The 21,310-nt window shown below is 53.7% G+C and overlaps 2 protein-coding genes and 1 long non-coding RNA gene across 17 annotated transcripts in view; 2 read left to right on the forward strand and 1 right to left on the reverse strand.

The window, feature by feature from the left end:
* EML2 (EMAP like 2) overlaps positions 1–6,511 on the forward strand; it is a 23,032-nt gene extending 16,521 nt beyond the window's left edge. For both annotated transcript variants that reach the window (XM_051989370.1, XM_051989371.1), the window contains 8 exons: positions 1,009–1,140; positions 1,852–1,919; positions 2,499–2,587; positions 2,676–2,773; positions 4,936–5,023; positions 5,394–5,489; positions 5,775–5,905; positions 6,016–6,511. In XM_051989370.1, coding sequence (XP_051845330.1) covers positions 1,009–1,140; positions 1,852–1,919; positions 2,499–2,587; positions 2,676–2,773; positions 4,936–5,023; positions 5,394–5,489; positions 5,775–5,905; positions 6,016–6,141 — 828 coding nt within the window. In that variant the 3' untranslated portion in view covers positions 6,142–6,511. The remainder of the gene's footprint in view (positions 1–1,008; positions 1,141–1,851; positions 1,920–2,498; positions 2,588–2,675; positions 2,774–4,935; positions 5,024–5,393; positions 5,490–5,774; positions 5,906–6,015) is intronic.
* On the reverse strand, positions 6,250–13,973 carry LOC127556306 (uncharacterized). 10 transcript variants are annotated; one of them, XR_007952402.1, is made up of 6 exons: positions 12,852–13,973; positions 10,586–10,710; positions 9,990–10,094; positions 8,698–8,797; positions 6,794–8,020; positions 6,250–6,576 (listed from the first exon to the last, which is right to left on the reverse strand). It is a non-coding gene; the product is annotated as an uncharacterized LOC127556306 (long non-coding RNA). The 10 variants fall into 10 exon arrangements; XR_007952399.1 differs by having other exon boundaries at positions 8,698–9,461; XR_007952398.1 differs by having other exon boundaries at positions 9,042–10,094.
* GPR4 (G protein-coupled receptor 4) lies at positions 11,245–16,311 on the forward strand. 5 transcript variants are annotated; one of them, XM_051989373.1, is made up of 3 exons: positions 11,245–11,342; positions 13,577–13,651; positions 13,980–16,311. In XM_051989373.1, the coding sequence occupies exon 3, from the start codon at positions 15,125–15,127 to the stop codon at positions 16,214–16,216; it is 1,092 nt and encodes a 363-aa protein (XP_051845333.1). In that variant the 5' UTR covers positions 11,245–11,342; positions 13,577–13,651; positions 13,980–15,124; the 3' UTR covers positions 16,217–16,311. The 5 variants fall into 5 exon arrangements, with proteins under 5 accessions (XP_051845333.1, XP_051845334.1, XP_051845337.1 ...); XM_051989374.1 differs by lacking the exon at positions 11,245–11,342 and adding an exon at positions 11,397–11,593; XM_051989375.1 differs by lacking the exon at positions 11,245–11,342 and adding an exon at positions 11,624–12,743.
* Positions 16,312–21,310: the final 4,999 nt, after the last annotated feature.

Genomic DNA, 21,310 nt, shown 5'->3' on the forward strand with positions numbered 1-21,310 from the left:
GAGAAACCCTAACACTGCCGGGCTAGGGTGCTGCTAGGTGAGGGCGCTGCCAGGCGAGGGTGCTGCTAGGCGAGGGCGCTGCCAGGTGAGGGCACTGCTGGGCGAGGGTGCTGCTAGGTGAGGGCACTGCCAGGCAAGGGCGCTGCCAGGTGAGGGCATTGCCAGGCGAGGGCGCTGCTAAGTGAGGGCATTGCCAGGCGAGGGCGCTGCTAAGTGAGGGCACTGCTAGGCGAGGGTGCTGCCAGGTGAGGGCACTGCCAGGTGAGGGCGCTGCCAGGCGAGGGCGCTGCCAGGCGAGGGCACTACTGCCCAGTCCAGCTTCCGCTTCTGCCCAAAGGGATCAGCAGCACCCGTAGGCCTCCAGCCTTAGAGCAGTGGGCCTTGGTGGCCTTGAGCCCAGCGAGCCTGACTGACCCCCGAGGGCCTGGGGCAGTCCTGACCCAGGGTTAGTGAGCCACGGAAAGCCACTTTCTGGGGACCCTGGGGACCGAGGGCTCTGGAGAAGCCCTGCAGCTACATGCTGGGAGCCTCGGGCCTGCCAGTACCGGGAGGAGCCACAAGGTGGCGGCACCGACCCATGGAAACCCAGTCTCTCCGGGCCCTTGTCTCTAGGCCAGAAGCTTAATTTTAGAACCCAGAGGGATGGACATAGAATGTCCGAGCTGGACGGGGCCTTAGAGCAGGGAGCGTTAGCGTTGTGAGGGAACTTAGATCCTGGGAATGACCTTAGAATGAGGAACCTCAGACTTGGAGGGCCATTGCAACATGGAATGTCGGGGCTGGGAGGGGCCCTAGAACAGAAAATATCAGACCTGGGGGGCCATTGCAACATAGAACGTCAAAGCTGGGAGGGGGCTTAGAACAGGGAGGGTCAGACCTGGAGGGCCATTGCAACATGGAACGTCGGGGCTGGGAGGGGTTCCTTCCCTGCTAAGACAAGGGCATTGGGCCCTTCCGTGTGTGACCTTCTCCGTTCTGGTCGCCCCCCGTTCCCCACACCGCCCCTAGGGCCACACCGAGGAGCTCTGGGGCCTGGCTGCCCACCCCAGCCGAAGCCAGTTTGTCACCTGTGGCCAGGACAAGCAAGTACACTTGTGGAGTGCCGATTCCCACCAACCCATATGGAGCAAGATCATAGAGGTGAGTCGGAGGAAGACGCCATCCCGCCCCTTTGCCCGCTCCTGATCTGATTTATGCTTGGGGTGCTCCGGAGCGGGGTTCTCTCTCTCCCCCCTTGCCTGACTCCAGGAAGTCCCCCTTGATTTGCCTGCCCAAGCCCTGAGCTCCACAACGAGTTCCTCCGATGAGCTCTGCTGATCCTACCTCTTCCAGGAAGGCCTCCCAGATTTCTTGAGCTCTCTCCCCTCTAGGCTGCCACATGCTCCCCTTGTCTCCAGAAAGTTCTCCTCCATTAGCACAGCTCCCAAGATTTTCTGTCCCCACCCTCTGCATGAGCCCAGGCCAGTCTCATTCTTCTCCTCTGGTTCTGAGCCCCCGGAGCGAGGACATATAGAGGCTCTTGAAATATTGGTTGGTGAGAAGGACTGGGAGGGCTTTCTAGTCGAGGAGAAGGCTGACTTCGTCTGACCGCTTAAGGATGAGGAGGCTGAGGGGGAGTGGCTTCTGGAAGGGGATGAAACTGGAGAGGGGATGCTGAGGACTGACCAAAGACTGAAGCCACGACCGGGACCCGGGGGCTATGGGAGCCAGGGAAGGTCTTGGAGCCCGGGAGGAAAGGTTTCTAAGCCGGGCTGTAGAGAGAAGGGCCTGCTGGGCGAATGAAGGGGGAGGGGAAGTCGAAGGATTCCCAAGGTGCCAGTCTTCCATTGCTACCCTTTTCCTCTGGCCCAGGATCCTGCCCGTTCAGCTGGCTTCCACCCCAGTGGTTCTGTCCTGGCTGTGGGTACAGTCACTGGCAGGTAGGAACCCGAGGGACCCTCCTGGGGGAAGGTGGGAGCGGGGAACACCAACGGGTTCCACTGGGTGAGAGCCTTCTCTGTTTCAAGGGGTCCCAGTCCCAAGTAGCCCAGCAGCCCTTCCAGTAGCACCTGCGTTTGATTCATCGCTCTGGCACTCTGACACATTGGTCAAGTTCAAACTTCTCCGGACTTGAGCTCCTCTAAAACAATGGCTTCCCTTTCTCTCGCCGTTTAGTCATTTTGGTCTCTCCCTGACTCCACTTGAGGTTTTCGTGGCAAAGATATTGGCATGGTTTGCCTTTTCCTTCTCCAGCTCATTTTACAGATGGGGAAACTGAGGCAAAAGAATTCAATGATGGGCCCAGGGTCACCCACAAGGAAGTGTCAGAAGTTTTCTAATTTAGGGAAGATGTGTCTCCCTAACTCCAGGCCATGGTTTCTGTGGGGCAGTTATTAACCTCCTTTGCAGCTGAGGAAACCCCTCAACCCCTCTTTGCTCCCTCCTGAGAAGGGGGTGGGGAGAACTTTCCTGCCAGGCTCCCTGATTCTGCTCAGTCTGCCTTCGACCCTCTTCTCCAGGTGGCTCCTCCTGGACACCGAGACCCACGACCTCGTAGCCATCCATACGGATGGTAACGAGCAGATCTCCGTGGTCAGCTTTTCCCCAGGTAAGAAGGGGCCGGCTCGGGGGAGAAGTTGGATCAGGGGCCAGAGAGAGCATGAGCTTAAGGGCTCGTCCTCTCGTGTCCCCAACAGATGGGGCGTTCCTGGCCGTGGGCTCCCACGACAACCTAGTGTACGTGTACGGCGTGAGCGAGGGAGGCCGGAAAGTCGCCCGGCTGGGGAAATGCTCGGTGAGTGCACGGGACCCCGACCCCAACCCGTCTCCATGACCTTTTCTACATCTCCCAGACTTCCAAGGCTGCACTCGTGAGGCTTAAACATTAGCTAGTCGGCAGCTTCTAGGAGGGTAATGGTTCCCCTTGACTACATTTCCTCTTCCGGGATTATTATCATTAGCCATTGTCGTTATCTCTAAGGCTAACATTTACCCAGGAGGCAGCCTGGAGTGGTGACTGGAGGACTAGCCTCGGGAGTCAGGAAAACCTGAATTCAAATCCTGCCTCAGACACGTATCAGCTGGAATAACCCGTGCACGTCATCGAGCCCCCCTCTGAGTTTTCATTTTCTCATTTTTTCCTTTCTGGAACTGTGATTGCATAAGCAAGAGGATACTCCCAGTGAGCAAAATCCCTCCATCAGGGCTGAAAGATATCTGCTTTTTTGTTGCTGCCATTTAGTCATTTTGGTCTTGTCTGGCTCTCCCTGATCCGACCGCACTTGAATGGATGATATAGAGTGGTTTGCCTTTTCCTTCTCCAGCTCATTTTACAGATGGGGAAACTGAGGCAAAAAGATTCAATGACTCGCCTAGCTAGGAAGTATCAGAGGCCAGTTTTGAACTTAGGGAAAGATGAATCTTCCTAACTCCAGGCCAGGTGCTCTATCCACTATGGCGCCATAAACACCATATATTATATTATATTATATATATAAATCTCTCTCTCTCCATATAGATTCTGGGTTTATATATTATATTAGCAGAACCCGACACTTTCTTAATCCTTTACTTAATCTTGGAGGTTCTGAAAAATCCAGTGATTTCTCCCAGGCTCACATGGCCAGCAGGTATCAGGGATAGGGCTAGAACCCAGCTCTCCCTGGTTCTGAGGTCGCTATTCCCTCTACAACAAGGAAACACTCCTCTCTAGGATTTGAGTCACACACCGATCCCACAGGGTTGTTGCAAGGACCAACTATAAAATAGGTCTTCCCTCCTTATCCCTGCTCAAAGAATCCTCGCTTCCTTCACGACTTGGCTCAGGTGCCACTTTTTTTTTTTTTTTTTGGTATAATTTTTTTTATAGCTTTTTATTTACAATATATGTATGGGTAATTTTACAGCATTGACAATTGCAAAACCTTTTATTCCAGCTTTTCCCTTCCTTCCCCCCGCTCCCTCCCCCAGATGGCAGGTTGACCAATACATGTTAAATATGTTAAAGTATAAATTAAATACAAAATAAGTATACATGTTCTAACAGTTATTTTGCTGTACAAAAAGAATCGGACTCCGAAACAGTGTACTATTAGCCTGTGAAGGAAATCAAAAGTAGAAGGATTGCTGTTCTATTGGAACTGATTTGGTTCATCTCATTGCTGGAGAGGGCCACGTCCATCAGAATTGATCATCATATAATATTGTTGTTGAAGTATATAATGATCTCCTGCTTCTGCTCATTTCACTCAGCACCAGTTCCTGTCAGTCTCTCCAGGCCTTTCAGAAATCATCCTGTTGGTCGTTTCTTACCGAACAATAATATTCCATAACATTCATATACCACAATTTAGCCAGCCATTCTCTAATTGATGGGCATCCATCAAGTATTCCTGATCCCAGGCTCTTGCACGTATTCATTTTGTATCTCTCTGTAGTTGAGCTCCTTATCAAAAGATCAACTCCTTGACTGAATATGGTTCAAAGAGTCCTTTTACCCTTTTTTTTTGCTTTCTCGTGGCTTCTTTCCCTTTTGTTCTGATTCTTCTTTCATAACATGATAAATATGGAAATATGTTTTAAAAGGCTGAACGTTATAATCTCTATCAGATTGCGTGCGGTCTTGGGAAGAGGGGAGGAATGGGAGCCAAGGAGAAACATTTGCAACTCAAGTCTTACAGAAATGAATGTTGAACACGATCTTTACACATAACTGGAAAATTAAAATACTATTGAGAGAAAAGAAAAAGAACCTTAAGTCTTTGAGGGCAGAGCTTCTTTGGGCAGGTACCTGGCAAACAGTGGGTACCTAAGAAATGGTAATTGATGGATTGAGATATAAAATGCTTTGAAAACTGTAAAGCAGGTTAGCCAGTATTATGATGATTTTCATTTTGTCACACATGTCGTCCATCCCTCCCCCTCCGCCCCATCCATCTTCCCTTATTTCTCCTGCAGGGTCATTCCAGCTTTATAACACATTTGGACTGGGCAGAGGACAGCTCCTGCTTTGTCACCAACTCAGGGGACTATGAGATCTTGTACTGTGAGTGAAAGAACTGGGGCTTCTGGGGAAGTGGGAGGGGAGGGCGGCGGGCAGACGGACGGGAGTCTTCAGCCAAGCACGCGTGCAGTTTGCCGCGCCCTTCAGCCTCCTCGGCATCCTAATTTGCAGCCTCCGCAGAGCTGCTGCTGTAGCCTGGCCAGCTTCCTGAGCCGTGGAGTGGGGGGCCTCCAGCTCTGCTGTCCCCTTGTTTCCAGGGGCAGTGCTCTCTGGCTTGGCTGATCTCCTCTGCCTGGGTCTTAACTTTAGGTTCTTCAGTCCAGTGGAGGAAGGAGCGTTTCTAGGGCACTGAAACCCCTGAGCCCAGTTTTCTGGGAGAAATTATGGTTAAATCCTTCTCTCTGGCCTTTAGGGGATCCAGCCACATGTAAGCAAATCACGAGTGCAGACATGGTGCGGAATGTGGAGTGGGTGACGGCCACCTGCGTCCTGGGATTCGGCGTGTTCGGTGAGAAGAGGGGGGAGTCAGACTGGGACCCCCCCTCTCCCACTTCACACCTACTCCCCCTCCCCGTGACTGATTGAATAATGAGTGAAAACCTCTTCTGCTAGCCCCTGGCCTGGAGTATGGGGGTGGGGAGGGGAACTACAAAGATCCGCTCTCTAGCAGAGCCAGGCCATCTGGATTCGATCCCCACGCCACCATTTGCTCTCTGCTTCCGGGCTTCTCTGGGCTAGATCCCTTCCAGCTCTCATCCCCGTGACCCTTTGCTTGTCACCCTCCCTCCCAAAGGGATCTGGTCTGAGGGAGTCGACGGCACTGACATCAACGCAGTGGCCCGTTCCCACGAGGGGACGCTGCTGGCTTCGGCGGATGATTTCGGCAAAGTGCATCTGTTCGCCTATCCCTGTTCTCATCCCAGGGTGCGTACCGGGGACCGGAGGACAGTGTGGGGCAGGGGAAGAGACTGAGGCAGGGAAGGAGCAGCTCTGCGCCCCCTCTAACCCTCCCTTCTTCTCTCTCCATTCTCCAGGCTCCAAGCCACAAATACGGGGGCCACAGCAGTCACGTGACCAACGTGGCCTTCCTGTGGGATGATTCGGCTGCTCTTTCAGCTGGTGGCAAAGACACCAGTGTCTTGCAGTGGCGGGTGGTCTGAGCCTCCGTGGTCCGGAGAGGCCACGGGGAAAGAGAGCCCCTGAACATGGCTGGGACATTCTTTGATTATGTAGGAGAGAAATATAATATATAAACCAGAATCTATATGTAGAGAGAGAGAGATTTATATATATAATATAATATAATATATATATATATATATATGAAAGAGTTCTAAGTGGGTGAACAGGGACAGCCAGGCAAGCAGACGAGGTCTCTATATTTCTCCAGGTTGAGGGAAGGGGTGTGGGGGGAACAGGTCTCACCGCTGCAGGGATACAGGGAGAAGGAGCACATTAGTTTAGGGTTTTTTTTTTTTTTCAAGTTCATTCTTTTGTATCATCCAGAATTAAACTCACATGCACTGAGAAGATCGGAGCGTGTCCGGGTTTCTTGGGCCGGTGTGCGCCGCTGCGGTGTGAGCATGCCTGCCTCTCTGTGTGTGTGACACGGGATTAAGGACTGTGAGCATCACTGTGTCCCGCTGCGGTACTGACTGTGCTGTGTGACACCGGACATCTCTGGCCCCCGATCTGTTTCTCTGGCTCCCCATGACCCCCAAGCCTTGTTTCTGCTGTGAATTTTCACCTTGGCTTGCTGTTTCTCACTCCTCCCCCCGCCCCCTCCCCAAAGTTGTCCCTCAAAAGACCTACTTAAAGTTTTGGTCTTTTATTTATCTCGGCAGCCTAGAACTCGGGGGTCGTTCTGGAGGTTGGACTGGGGATCAGTCAGCCGAGGTCCCAGCCTGAGCCTTGCAGGGTTGGCCGTGTGACCTCAGCTAAGCTACTTCTCAACTCTGGACTTGGTTTCCTCATCTGTAAAATGAGCGGATGGAGAATCACATGACAGAGTTAGAAATCATTCCATTCCAATTCGTCCCCTTGGAGCAGGCGTCTGCTACAGCTAGGTGGCGCTGTAGTGGATGCAGTGGAGGCAGGAACACCTTCCATCAAATCTGGCTTGAGACACTAGCAGAGTGATCCTGAGCAAGTCACTTAATCCTATTGCCTCAGTTTCCTCATCTGTAAAATGAGAAGGGAACGGCAGATATCACTGGAGCCAGGAAAATTCTCAACGGAGTCACAGAGAGTGAAACTGAAATGACCGAAGAACAAACACATGCCGGGCACTGCTGAGTGCTGGAGAACCAAGAGGAAAAGAGAGTCCTTGACTTAAGGGGCTTCCAGGGGTCAGACCCAGGGAGGTGAACCTTCCCCAGGATAAAGAGCCAGACTGGTCCCACTCTGTAATCCATTTGGGCGCTTTGTAAGTCTCAGTCCATTGAAAAGGCTGTGCAGGAAACTAAGGCAGAGAGAGGGGGCAGGGATCCACCTCGGGCTCCAGGAGCCCTTTTCCTTTTAAAGTTTGGAATTACAGACAAGCAGGAGTCCCCAGGACCCTCGGATCCTTGTCTGTCCCAGTCTGAATTCCCAGGGGCCCTGCGGTAGAGACGCAGGAGAATCCCAGATCCTTTACCCATGAGCAGCCCCTGGGCCTCTTGCGCCTCAGTTCCTCCCTTTCTCCTTGCTTCCAGTCCTTCTAAGGCGGGCTCGGTGCAGCCCTGGTTTCCCAGGAAGCCCTCCCTGCTGCTTTCTACAGCCGTGTGACTATTTAGGGTCCAAACATGATTCCCATTCCTCCCTCTTTCAAGTTTTGCAAAACATTTTCTTCACAAGTAATAACCATTCTGGGATTGTGGGACAGGGGGCAGGGGTCAATTATTCCCATTATGTAGATGATGAAAAGGAAGCCGGAGGTCATGTGACTTGCCTCAAATCAGAGCAAGTTGGCAGAGGAAGGCTTCCTGGGTCTTCAACCCATGACATCCCTAAAGATCACTTAGTCCATTTCCCTCATGGTGGAGAGCAGAAAATTAAGACCTAGAAAGCAAGTATTTTCTCAAGCTCACCCACAGTCTGAAGGGCTCACAAAACCCCAGATCCCTTGGAGTCCTAGCCCCTAGTCCCATTGCTTTCTTTTTTAGACAATCAGGATTCAGTGACTTGCTCGAGATCACTCAGCTAGTAGTATCAAAAGCCAAATTTGAACTCGGGTCTTTTTGACTCTGGGATAGGTATTCTATCTGCTGTTCCATCTAGCTGCCCCCCCTCCCCCATTCTATCTCACTATCCTGCTCAGCCATTCTCATCACTCTGAGCCCAGCTGGTGCTCCCTTGTCCCGGCCCTTCCAGAGGTTGATCTCTCACTTTGTGCATCTCTCTTTTTTTGTATCTCTCTTTATCTCTGTATCCATCTCTCTGTTGCCTTTTCTCTCCATCTCTCTGTGGGTCTGTCTATCTCCATCTGTCTCCATGTCTGCCTCTCTCTTCCCTACCTCCTCGCCAGGTTAGCTCCAGAATTATCTTGCTCTGGAAGAGCTTAGTGAAGACCAGCTTTACTCTCACCCTTTTACCCAGCAGGCCTCTGGGCCTGGTGGGAGAAGCCTTCAGAGATACTTCCCTGAGAAGTCAAAAGTTTCGTTCTTCTTCCCCTTATCTCTGCCCCCTTTCGGCCCCCCCATCACTCCCTCCCGCCCTCTGAGGCTTCCTTCGCTCACCCCAGAACCACAGCGCCTTCCTTTCCCATCCTTGTCTGTTCTTGATCTGACTTAAGGCCCTCCGGTCTCTCATGGGTGGGGGCTAATTTCCCTGCAGAGGCTGCTCAGGAAGAGAAGATAAAGCCCGTGGAGGCAGGAGGCAGAGTGGTTACCACCTTTCCTCTAGCCCCCCCCCATCCCCACTTCCTCTCCTGCTCCCCCCCCCCACCTCCAAGACAGGAAGGCTTCAGGAATTCCGGGCCTAGGAGGAGAGGGAGTCTCTTCCTCCCCTTCCCTTCCCCCCCCAGGATCTGAACTTTCCAACTTTAACTCCTTCCTGCCACTCCCCCATTCCAATCCCGGACCCTTTAGCCTGAGCAGCTGCAGACTCAGACCGAGCCACCCAAGTCCTGGGAATCAGGTCCCCCCAACTCCATCTTCCATCCCCTTTGCCTATGGCCGAATCTGGCTTTGGATATTGGGGGGGGTGCCGGGGAGAAGACTCTTCCAATTCTACGAAGGTCCAACTGTCGGAGAAAGGCTTCTTTCCTTAAGACTAAGGTTGCCAAATTTGTGGATCTTGGGATAATAAGATCCTAGAATCTTAGAATTCAAATCCCAGAAGTCTAGAACCTGAAGAGATTATATCCTTAGCGACAGAGAACCCTAATACATTCGCTTGTTGAATTCTAGAACCTTCCAAGTCACAAACTGGAGACACTGGAATCTGTGAAGCTTTTTTTCCCCCAACTGTATTTCATCTACTTCCGTTGTATTTTTTAATCCTGTGGAATTAAATTTTATTCATTTAATAACGTGATTCTCAGAAGGGGTTCCCAGACTGCCCAAAGGGTCCCTAGTGCCCCCCAAAGTTAAGAGCCGTTCCTCTAGTCTCGACGGCCAGGAGCCGAAGAACCCTTCGCCCCCTTCACCTGTGGCTAGATTGGGAAGCAGAGAATCTGGATGAGGGGGTGGGAGAATGGGGGCCAAGGGGTTAACCCCCAGCGTTGTGTCTGCAGCTCTCCTTCCCTGCTGGGGGCTATAATTTGGTCTGTGTCTAGACGACTAATAAGTTGGCTGGTTCGCCTGGGACAGAATGGGAATGAAGATGGGGGAGGAGGGGGTTGGTCTCTGGGGGAGGCCGGGGGCTGCTCCCCCGGAGGACCTGGCAAGGGGCTGGGAGGAGAAGCCACTCTCCATGGCTAACTGGAAGCTGAGTTCCTTTCTCTCCCCATCACGAAAGCCCGGGGATTTCCGACTGTCTCGACAGCTCCGTGTCTCCTTGGTCCCCCTTTCTGCCCGTCTCTTTTTACCTTTCTGCCTCTGTCTCCTTCTCTTCCCTCCAGCCCCTCTCTCTCCATCTGGGCTGGGGGCTCCAAGGCTTCGAGCGATCCAGCCGTTTTTGGCGCTGTCGAAGTCTGGGGGCCCGGGGGGGCGGGGGGGGCAGAGGGAAAGAGGGTCAGGTTTCTGGCCGTCCCGGACACCAGGTGGGGAGCGAGGCCGGGCTGGCGTGATCACATTTCAGCCTCTAATGGGCAGCCTGCAGGAGCAGGAGCCGGCAGGCGGTCCCTGGGGGAACCGGGTTAGAGGGGCTGAGGGACGGAGGCGGGGGCGGATGTGAGGGGGACACTGAGACCGACAGAGAAGCAGGCGACCGCGCGCGGGGGGACGGCGGAGCTGGTGAGCAAGCCGGGGGGTCCGTGAGGGAGGGGAACCCCCATTTCTGCTCTAGCCCCTCATCCCCTCCTTCCCCATCATCTTGCTCCCTCTCTACTCTCCCCGCCTCGGTCCCCGAGTCACCCCACTCCTCCTCACTGCCTCCTTAACTCGCTCTATCTCTGTACGTCTCTGTCTCTGTCCCCCTCCCGGACCCCCTTTCGCACCCTCTGCCCGAAGCTCCGCTTCCTACCTCTCTCTCTGTCGCTGCGTCTCTCTCTGTCTTTCTGGCTCTTTGACTCAGGACGAAGGGGGCAAGAGCTAGAAATCTCAGTCTTCCTCCTCCCTCCCAGGCTCTCTCTCTCTCCCAGATCAGGGCTCATGATCTGGGTGACATGGTGGAAAGAAACAGAGACAGACATAATAGAGACCCAAGCATGTGAGAGACAGGGGACAGAGGCAGATTGAGATCAGCTCGAGGATCCCACCGTCCTTTGCTCTTTGTCCCTTCCTCTCCCCCCTTCCCAGACCTCCTTATCTACAGGAGAGGACAGGGCGAAGGGGTGAGGGGATCGGGGGCAAAGGGGTTAGAGATTGTTTTCAGAGGCCTGTCTTCCTGAACTCGGGGAGTTTCTGGGGGAAAAGGAGGGTGACAACCCTAAGATGCAAATATGGGGGTCCAGAGGGGTCACCGGGAGGCAGAAGAGGGAGAGTAACTAAAGTACGATGAAGCACGGGGGCAGTGCGGGGGAGCAGCAAAAATACCCACCGTTCCGAGACACGGGTTCTAGTCCCATTGTCTCCAGAACTGTCAGCCTGGGAGATGGGAATTACCGCTCCGTCACTGAGATCCTTCCCAGCTTCCACAGTCAGTGTTCAATGAGGCTCTGCAGCTCTAACAGCTTATATGGCCTCATATTCTAGGCTCATTCCTTGTTCTCTTAGTCTACGTATGTTCTAACATTCTGCCTTACAAGAACATCGCTGAGAAGCTCCAAGATCCCATTAATGTAAGACTAGGACTTTGCGAGAGGGGGTCTCTTGGGGGTACTACTCCGAAGCGGCAGACAGGACCGAGGGGTGAGATCAGTCCCCAGATATTGCCCTAAAGTGTCCCTTTCCTCTGGATGAGGGAGGGCAGTAGCACACCTCCCTCCCACTTCCTCCCACCCCAGGAGGAAATGATTGGGTGGGAGGTGAATTTCCTTGCTATCAGGAAATTCGGTGCTTGGTTTTCTCTTCTGCATCCAAGGGGCTCCAGGTAAGGGAGATAAAGCCATTTATTGAATCGATCAGAGAAGAAATGAAAGGGTGGCTGAGGAACAGAGAGAGGGAAGAGACTGAGAGGCAGGGTGGAGGGAGACCAAGGAGGAAGGAGAGGGGGAGCGATTGGGACAAATGGGAAAGAGTAGGGAGACTGGTGGACGTAGACAGGGGAAACTGAGGGACAGAGAGTTGGAGAGGAGGGGGATTGAGGATTGGAGGAAAAGGGAAGGGAGGAGAGAGAGAGGGAAGACTGCTAAAGGGGGGGCATTGAAGGGATGATAAAAAGCAGACTAAAAGATAGAGAAAGGGGCACTGAAGAGCAGAAGTGGGATTCTCCAGGGGGAAAGATCCCGAGGAACCAAAAATGGGAGAGATTCAGAGAGGGGACATGTGGAAAGGAAAGGATGGAAAGGACTGAGGCGCAGAGCCACGTCAAAGAATACACAGAGGGAGGAGACGCTGAAGGTCAAGGCTGGGAGAAACTGAGGGACTGAGGGGAAATAGGGATAGAAAGAGGGAGTTGGGGGAAAGACAGACCCCGAAGAACAGGAGGGAGAGGAAAGCGGAGGGACAGGGAGGGGGTGAAAATAAGGGATAGAAAGGCAGGCTGAGGACAGAGAAGGAAGACAGATGGGAAGAAAAGGGATATTGAGGGAGAGTGTGGAAAGCAGAGAGCCAGACTGAAGAACATAGAGAGAGAAATGGATGGATGCAGAAAGAAGGGACACAGAGAAGTGGGTGGGAAAGACTAAGGGCCTGAAAGGAGGAAATTCAAGGAAGAGGAGTGGGGGATATTTTAAATATCAAAAGGGCAAACTGAGGGGCTGAAAGACTAAAGCCAAGGGGAGGAGGGAGGAGGCGCCTGGGTAGAGTCATGTTCTTGGCTCCCAGTGGCAAAGAGAGGATGAATGTTAGGGCCTGGGAATTATCCGGGGCCTGACAGGGGGCCAGGGTTGCCGAGCGGACTTGACCTTTCTCTCGGTGGATCAAGAGCCCGTTCTGGAGCTTTGATGCCAGGGGAATATAAGCGAGCCAGAAGGGCAGGCTGAGTCCCCAGGAGCACACACGCAAGACGCCCTCCATACATAAGCACGTGTGCCTTACACATGTGCACACTCATGGAGCTGAAGTCCCACTAATTTCAGGTTAGCCAAGCCAGGAAAACTTGCTAGAAACGGGATGAAGGGGAGAGGGTTGGAGGCCTGGGCTGGGAGTACGGAGGCCTGGCTTTAAATCTCAGTTCTGATTCTTACCATGTTTGTGACTTCCGATGAGTTGAAAGACTCTCTGGGACTCAGTTTCCCAATCTGGAGAATCTCTTTCCAGCTCTAGATCTGTGTTCCCCAAACCCCCCCCCCCCCAATCCCGTTCCATCCTAGGCGAGTAAGCAGAGATAAAGTGCATTCCTTCCTACATTTCGGCTTCGGTCTCCGTAAGATGGGATTTCCCCGGCTCGGGCTTCTTGTCCAGAGGAAAGAGCAGAGAAAGTCTCAGCATCCTAGGACTGACTGCCCATTGTTTTCCCGGGCCCGTCCACTGAAGTGTGCCTTGAATGTAACTGCGCGTTTCCGGCCGTGTGCATGGTGCGGCGGGCTCGTCTCTCCCTTGGCCGCTCCGTTCCTTTGCCTGTTTTGTGTTTCGTTAGGCCGGAGCCTTCGCTCGGTGGATCAGCTCCAATTTATCCCGCTGATAGCTCGCTTGTCCATATTTGGATCCCATGTTGCCTTCCCCCTCGGCCTTTAGCTTATGAGCTCCTGGGGGAGTAACAGCCGCCTTCTGCTACTCTTCCTATTCCTAGGGCTTTGCTGTTGCCAGGCACTTAGAAGGTATTAATAATTGCTTATCGAACTAACTGCTGGGTGACTTTTCCAGCTCCCCCGGGGGAGAGTCAAGCTGTCGAGCTAGGATTCTGGACGCCTGGGTCCTGCTTTTTTTCCTCTAGGACTGTCTGCTTCTTAGGTGTACATTTTGTTTTCAGGTGGAGGGAGCTACTTCTCCTTGGTGACTCCAGACGGACAGCTCCATCCTTTTCCAGAATCTGATGATGAGTTAGGTAGGAACAGGGCAGCAGAGACCCCGACTCAGACTCATTCATATATATACCAGGAAACTTGAGATGTCATCCAGCCCCCCCCCAATCCCAGGTTTTATTGAGAGAAGCAAATCCTCTCCTGCCCCCCAAATTTGCCCAGGGCTCCAGGGTGTGTGAATTTGGATTTCAGGTCTCCTAGATCCCAGCCGGCTCGCTTTGCAACCTCCCATGCTGACCCCTCCCCCAGTGGTGCAATTAATATTCATGGCATAAAATGAAAATTGAAGGCGAATGGGAGGGGCTAACCATGAACTCTCCTTTTCAGTCCGGCTTCTCTCTTTTAACACAGGAGGAATTTCAGACTCTCAAGCCAGCTTGTTGGGGGGCATAATTCAGCCAAATCTCCAACCAGAACCGCCCCAGAAGCTCTCCGAGGCACCTGACTCCCTAAGCTGAAACTGCCCCTCTCAGCTCCTTGTCTTGCTACCGCACTGGCTCCCACTTCTCAATTTCACATTTTCTGTATCTCTCTCCCTACCTTTGCAACTTGCCTGATCTTCAGAGAGGAAGGCTAAAGGACTTAGTGCTCCCCACCCCCTCCCTACAGTCTACCCCGCTGAGGGACTCAGTGCTCCCCAACTCCCTCCCTATAGTCCATCCCGCTGAGGGACACAGTGCTCCCCACCCCCTCCCTACAGTCTACCCCGCTGAGGGACTCAGTGCTCCCCATCTCCCTCCCTACAGCCCATTTCACTGAGGGACACAGTGCTCCCCACCCCCTCCCTATAGCCCACCCCACTGAGGGACACAGTGCTCCCCACTCTCTCCCTATAGCCCACCCCACTGAGGGAAACAGTGCTCCCCATCTCCCTCCCTACAGCCCACCCCGCTGAGGGACTCAGTGCTCCTCACCCCCTCCCTACAGCCCATCCCACTGAGGGACACAGTGCTCCCCATCTTCCTCCCTACAGCCCACCCCGCTGAGGGACTCAGTGCTCCTCACCCCCTCCCTACAGCCCATCCCACTGAGGGACACAGTGCTCCCCATCTTCCTCCCTACAGCCCACCCCGCTGAGGGACTCAGTGCTCCTCACCCCCTCCCTACAGCCTCCCCACCTGTCCCTCCCTCCCTCCCTCCCTGCCCTGTGCACTGGATTTCTTGTTTCCTCCTATTTTCTCTCGGATTTTCTAGGCCTCTCCCAAGCGGCCCCTGGCTTTCGGAGAGAAGGGAGGAGGTGGAAGGGGCCGGCGGAGGGACCCACCCTCCCCGCTCTCCCCGGACTTATTTCTCTCTGCCGCCTCTGAGTTTCTTTTCCGCGGGGCCCCGCCCTCGCCCCCTCCTTTCCCCAGCTTCTCCGGGGCTCCCCGCTGTGCCCCGCATCATGCGTCCCTGAGTCCCCCGCGGCGGATAGGGGGGCCCCATGGCCTCCCGCCCTCCAGCCCCTGGAGGCCCTACCGCCCGCCCGGGGCCCTCGGTCGCCCCCGCCGGCCGCGATGGGCAACGCCACGCTGGAGGGCTGCCACGTGGACTCGAGGGTGGACCACCTGTTCCCGCCCTCCCTGTACATCATCGTCATGGGCATCGGGCTGCCCACCAACTGCCTGGCGCTGTGGGCCGCCTACCGCCAGGTGCGCCAGCACAACGAGCTGGGCGTGTACCTGATGAACCTGAGCATCGCTGACCTGCTGTACATCGCCACGCTGCCGCTGTGGGTGGACTACTTCCTGCACCACGACAACTGGATCCACGGGCGCGGCTCGTGCAAGCTCTTCGGCTTCGTGTTCTACACCAACATCTACATCAGCATCGCCTTCCTGTGCTGCATCTCGGTGGACCGCTACCTGGCCGTGGCGCACCCGCTGCGCTTCGCGCGCCTGCGCCGCGTCAAGACGGCCGTGGCCGTGAGCTCGGTGGTGTGGGCCACGGAGCTGGGCGCCAACTCGGCGCCGCTCTTCCACGACGAGCTCTTCCGCGACCGCTACAACCACACGTTCTGCTTCGAGAAGTTCCCCATGGAGGGCTGGGTGGCCTGGATGAACCTCTACCGCATCTTCATCGGCTTCCTGTGCCCCTGGTCGCTCATGCTCTTCTCCTACTGGGGCATCGTGCGCGCCGTGCGCGGCAGCGTGTCCACCGAGCGCCAGGAGAAGGCCAAGATCAAGCGGCTGGCGCTCAGCCTGCTGGCCATCGCCCTGGTCTGCTTCGCGCCCTACCACGTGCTGCTGCTCTCGCGCAGCGCCGTCTACCTGGGCCGCCCGTGGGACTGCGGCTTCGAGGAGCGGGTCTTCGCCGCCTACCACAGCTCGCTGGCCTTCACCAGCCTCAACTGCGTGGCCGACCCCATCCTCTACTGCTTCGTCAACGAGGGCGCGCGCGGCGACGTGGCCAAGGCGCTGCACAGCCTGCTGCGCTTCCTGGCCAGCGACAAGCCCCAGGAGATGGCCAACGCCTCCCTGACCCTGGACACCCCGCTGGCCGCCAAGAGGCACGCCGTGGGCCGCTGCGGCTGGGGAGGGGCCCTGGTCTCCCACTCGCAGCCGCCGGGGGACGACGTGCAGCTCAAGATGCTGCCCCCCTCCCAGTGACCACCCCCCGCCGGCCGGCCCCCAACCTCCCCCCCCCCCCCCCCCCCGGTCTCTTTGGCGCAGATGAGATGCAAATGAATCTTGTGTGATATCCATAAAGAGGGCTTGAGCCGAGACGGAGCGGGCTTCATTTTGTTCTCCCGTAGCGGGGAAGTCGAGGACTAGAGAGGAGGGGGAGAGAGGGGGCAGGAGGGGGAGGGGGAGGGAAAAGAGGTAGAGGAGGGGGAGGAGGAGGGAGGAGGGAAAAGAGGAGGGGGAAGAGGAGAGGAGGAGGGAAGAAAACAGGGACGAGAAGAGGGAGGAGGAGGGGGAGGAGGAGAAGGAAAAGGATGAGAGGGGGAGGAGCAGAAGAGGGAAGAGAACAAGGAGGGGGAAGAAGGGAAGGAAGAGGAGGAAGGGGAGGAGGGGAAGGAAGGGAAGGAGGAGGGGAAGGAGGAGAAGAGGAGAAAGAGGGGAAGGAGGGGAAGGAAGTGGAGGGGAGGAAGGGAAGGAGCAAAAGAGGGAAGAGGACAAGGAGGGGGAACAGGGTAAGGAAGAGGAGAAGGAGGAGGAAGGGGAGGAGGGGAAGGAAGGGAAGGAGGAGGGGAAGGAGGAGAAGAGGGAGGAAGAGGGGAAGGACAGGAAGGAAGTGGCAAGGAGGAAGGGAAGGAGGAGAAGGAAAAGAGGAGGGGGAGGAAAGGAGAGGAGGGGGAGGGGAGGAGGAAAAGGAAGAGGGGGAAGAAGAGGGGGAAGAGGAAGAGGAAGGGAAGGAAGAGAATCGAGGAGGGGGAGGAAAAGGGAGGAAGCAGCTAGGAGGAGAGGGAAGAGGAGGAGGAGTGGGGGGAGGAAGAGGAGAGATTTCCCTGTCTTTTGGTGGAATCTAAGATGTTACTGGGAAGGAAGCTTTCCTTCCACTCTCCCTTGTCCCTTACCAGACACAGGCTTCTGAGGGACACACACACACACACACACACACACACACACACACCCAGCAGACAGACGGGCCGGGGCTGGTGTTCAGAGGGAGAACAATGTTTGTCAAGTCGGTAGAGGTCCCTGGACAGTGTGGGACTGAGGCCCTTTCCATGTCCAAGATCTCCGATCCCGTGAGCAGCTGCAGGGTCCCCCCAGGCTCTCTTTCCTGCCCCAGCTTCAGTTCACACGCTCCTGGAGGAGGGGGGGTGGCGGGTAGGGAGGAAAGGAGGATTGGGGCGATTTCTCCAGCTGCCCTCCAGGATCAACGGCCTCTCTCTCCCTCCCACCTATCCAGGCCACTAGGAGGAGTCGGCCTTGATTTTCCTAGCTCCCCACTTCCAACCCCCCTCCCCCTTCCTAATAAGGGGAAAGGGGCAAAATAGACTGAGGATCTCAAAGCATCATGTAATGTACCCACCCTTCTCCCACTAGGAACGAGCAGGCTGGGCCGGGGCTGGGGAGGTGAGTGACATCAAGGGTCAATCCTTCCCTGAACCCCCAGAGAAATTCCTGGAAACCTATACTGGGAAGTGGGGGGGGGGGAGGTGGAGAGAAAGAGAATGGGAAAAATTCTCTAAATGAAGAAAATGATTCAGGGGGGGAGATGGGAGACTGTGGGGAGTGAGACACAGGAAGTGTTTGCGACGGACCAGGATCGGGAGCTGAGGAAGGAGCCAGAATATTATATTATCATCACTCATTTGTTTACTGTAGAGACAGCAGTGGTAGGGGTGGAGAGTGCCCTGGGCCAGGAGCCAGGGAGTCAGAGTTCAAATTGTGGCTTGGCTACTGGCTGTGTGACTTCAGGCAAAGCGTTCCCCCTCTCTGAGCTTCTCTCACTCTGAAACCAGGGGTCTGGTGTATGTGTGTGTGTGTGGGGGGGGGGTGGACTATCCAATTTTCAAGGGCCTCTTAGTCTTGATATTCTCAGTTCCTTCTAATTCTGACATTCTATGTTTTAAGTGTTTTCTGGCCAAATTGTGTCCTAAGGTACTTCTCGGCTCCAATATTCTGGACTTTTTGTTTTGTAAATAATATTTAATCCCCCCTCCCATTATATGTATTTATTTATTTTTAATACACATTGTTGATGCCAAAAGTTGGGAGAGACAAATCAGAACAAAAGGGAAAAACCATGGGGGAGAGAGAGAAAAAAAAACCCAGAAAAAAAGAAATGAACATAGTGTGTGACTCCCCATTACATGTAAAGATTGTCTTCAACATTCTTTTCTCCTCCTCTTCTTCCTTTTCCTCTTCTTCCTCCTATTTTTTCCCTCCTCCTATTTTTTCCCTCCTCCTCCTCTTCTTCCTCCTCTTTCCGCCATCAGGGTTAAGTGACTTGCCTGGGATCACACAACTATTAACTGGCAAGTGTCAGAGGCTGGATTTGAACTCTGATCCTCCTATTTCCAGGGCGGACGCTCTACCCACTTCTTCACCCTTCCACTTCATTTTTGTAAGATTTTTCATTCCGAGTTTTTCTCCTTTCGGCCTCCCCAATCCGGCAAGCGATCTGACGTAGGTTATATATGTGCGAGCATGGCGACATTCCCACGTTCATCGGGACATTCGGTTTTAAAGTCCTGTCCAGCTCACATCCAATAGCCTGAGGTTCTGAGCTCTGATTTTCTATGTTCTAAAGTACTTTCAAGCTTTAACACTCTATCTTCTCTGTTCCTTCCATTGCTGCCGTTATGTTCTAAGGTCCCTCCCAGATCTAACTTTCGATGTGACATGTTTTTAAATCATTTGCAAAGCTGACATCCTGTGTCCTAAGGTCCCCCCTCGCTCGGGCATTCTTTGTCCGATGTGGCCATTGTGTTCTAAGATCCCTCCCATTTTGAACATCCTATGTTCTAAGGTTCCTCCCAGATTGGCATTTATGTTCCAAAGTTCCTTCCAGCTAACATTGTCTGTCCCAAGACCCTTTCCAGCTCTGACGTTCTAGCCTCTGACATCCCACGACCTAGGATCCCTCCGAATTCAGTGTTCTAAGGTCCTTTTGAGCTTGGCCATTCTACGCTATGAGGTCTCGCCTGGCTCTGACAGGAAAAAAACGGAAGGGATGAGACAATGAGATGTCCTCTCCTTTCCTCTAGACTCCGGGCAGCATCTTTGGACCAAATATGTCTGCCCACAGTTCTCCCCCAAAGCATCACGACCTGGACAAAGCCCAAGCCAGTGTGAATCAGACTTGAGTCTTAGACCACGTGACCAGCTGCAAGCTCTCAGGCCAGTCACTCCCCCTTTCCGGGTCTTCATTTCTCCCTCAGCACCAGATTGAGGAGTGGATGGGGAGGGTTTGTGTCCTTCAGGACCCCTGCCGGCCCCTTTCCCCTCTACCATCCCTTCCCGCCTCCCGGGAATTTTGCCCAACCCCTTCTGACCCCTGTTACTTTTATGACTTCCCTGCTGAGAAAGGTTGGACAGTCTGTTATTTGTCCTTAAAATCCCTCCTGCCTCTTAGGGAGGTCAACAATGCTGTCTCTCCATTTCTCTTCTTTTTTTCCCCCCTGAGGCAATTGGGGTTAAGTGACTTGCCCAGGGTCACACAGCCAGGAAGTGTTAAGTGTCTGAGGCCACATTTGAACTCAGTTCCTCCTGACTTTAGGGCTGGTGCTCTATCCACTACACCACTAGCTGCCCCCTCTCCATTTATTTTCAGAAAGAGTCTGTGGGTCCAGATATTGAAGAATGTTAGGCCTGAAAGGGGACTGGAGACTCCTTTCCCTTCCCATTTTGCAGTTAAGAAAACTGAGGCCCAGCGAGGTAAAGAGATTTGGCCGAAAGTCTAAAGTGCTGTTTAGAAATGGCCTTTAAGATTTCAATTTTAAATCATTTGGTCCTGAAAGTGTGATAGTGAGAAGAACCTTCCATTCAGGAGAGACTCGGGTTTGAATCCTATTGTTAATACTTGCTGTGTGATCCCCGGTGAGTCAGCTCACCTGGCTGAACCTCAGTTTCCCTATTTGAAGCATATGAGGTATTACCCACTTCACAGGGATGTTTGAGGATCTGAAGCCCCCATGGGGTGCAAAGCACTTTCCAAAGCATAAAAAATGTCAGCTATTTGTTTCTTCCCAGTCTCCTGTTCTCTCTGGGTTAAAAGTCCTGCGCTCCTTCCGCTGGCCCCCATGACCCGGTTTCTACTTCCTCCCTCCCCTCCTTTCCTGAGTTCCCTGCTTCAGACAGGACCCAATGTCCCCTCTTAGATGGGCTGCCTCTGTCTGGCCGGGCAGCTCCCTCAGGAAGGCACGTGGGACCCAGTCAGCTCTGCCTCCTCCCAGCAGCCCCTCGGGAAAGGATCATGGCATTAATCTATAACATCTCATTCAGGGGAGGGACTGCTGAGAGCAGAGCCTAACTTCCTGCCCAGGGCAGGAATCCCCTGAATGGCCTCTAACCACAGTCATCCATCATTTGTTTGGGTACATTCAGTGACAGGAACAGACTCAAATTCCCATTCCATTTTTGTAGATTTGCAACTGTCAGGGGAAAAAATGGGTTCTAGTCCCCACCATGACCTTGGATACTTAAGTTGCGTCCTCTACTTCAATCTTCCTAGCTGTAGAATGGCCATGTGTGGATTAGACAATTTTTTTTCTTATTTATTTTATGCTATACACGTACATTCATTTTTCATCTATTTCCATGAGTCAGATTGGAAGAAAACAAATCAGAACAAAAGGGAAAATGAGAAAGAAAAAAATAAAAGGTGAAAATAGAGTTCATTGATACACATTCAGGCTCCATAGGTCTCTCTCTGCCTGACATTTTCCATCCAAAGTTTATTGGGATTGCCTTGGATCACTGAATTGCTGAGAACCAAGTATTGGACATCTTTAAACGTCGTTCTAGTCCCAACGTTCTGATGTGCCCCTTTCAGAGACCACAGCCTGAGGAGGGGGCCTGTGTCAAACCCATGTTTCAGGCAAGTTGACAGTAGTGACATTTCCCCCACAAAGTGGGATTTCAAGAGAAAAGGGTGAAGAGACTCTTGGGTAGTTCCCCACTGCCTCCAGTGGACAATGGTAAGAATTTCTCACAGCCCCAGTTCAAAAAGGAATGAATCATTTCTCCCCCGAAGGACAGTTTCCCATCATACTCCCTGTTCTTAAAGTCCTTGGTGAAAGACAAACG

This window comes from Antechinus flavipes, chromosome 3, assembly GCF_016432865.1.
Source record: "Antechinus flavipes isolate AdamAnt ecotype Samford, QLD, Australia chromosome 3, AdamAnt_v2, whole genome shotgun sequence".
In the NCBI taxonomy this organism is placed as follows: Eukaryota; Metazoa; Chordata; class Mammalia; order Dasyuromorphia; family Dasyuridae; genus Antechinus; species Antechinus flavipes.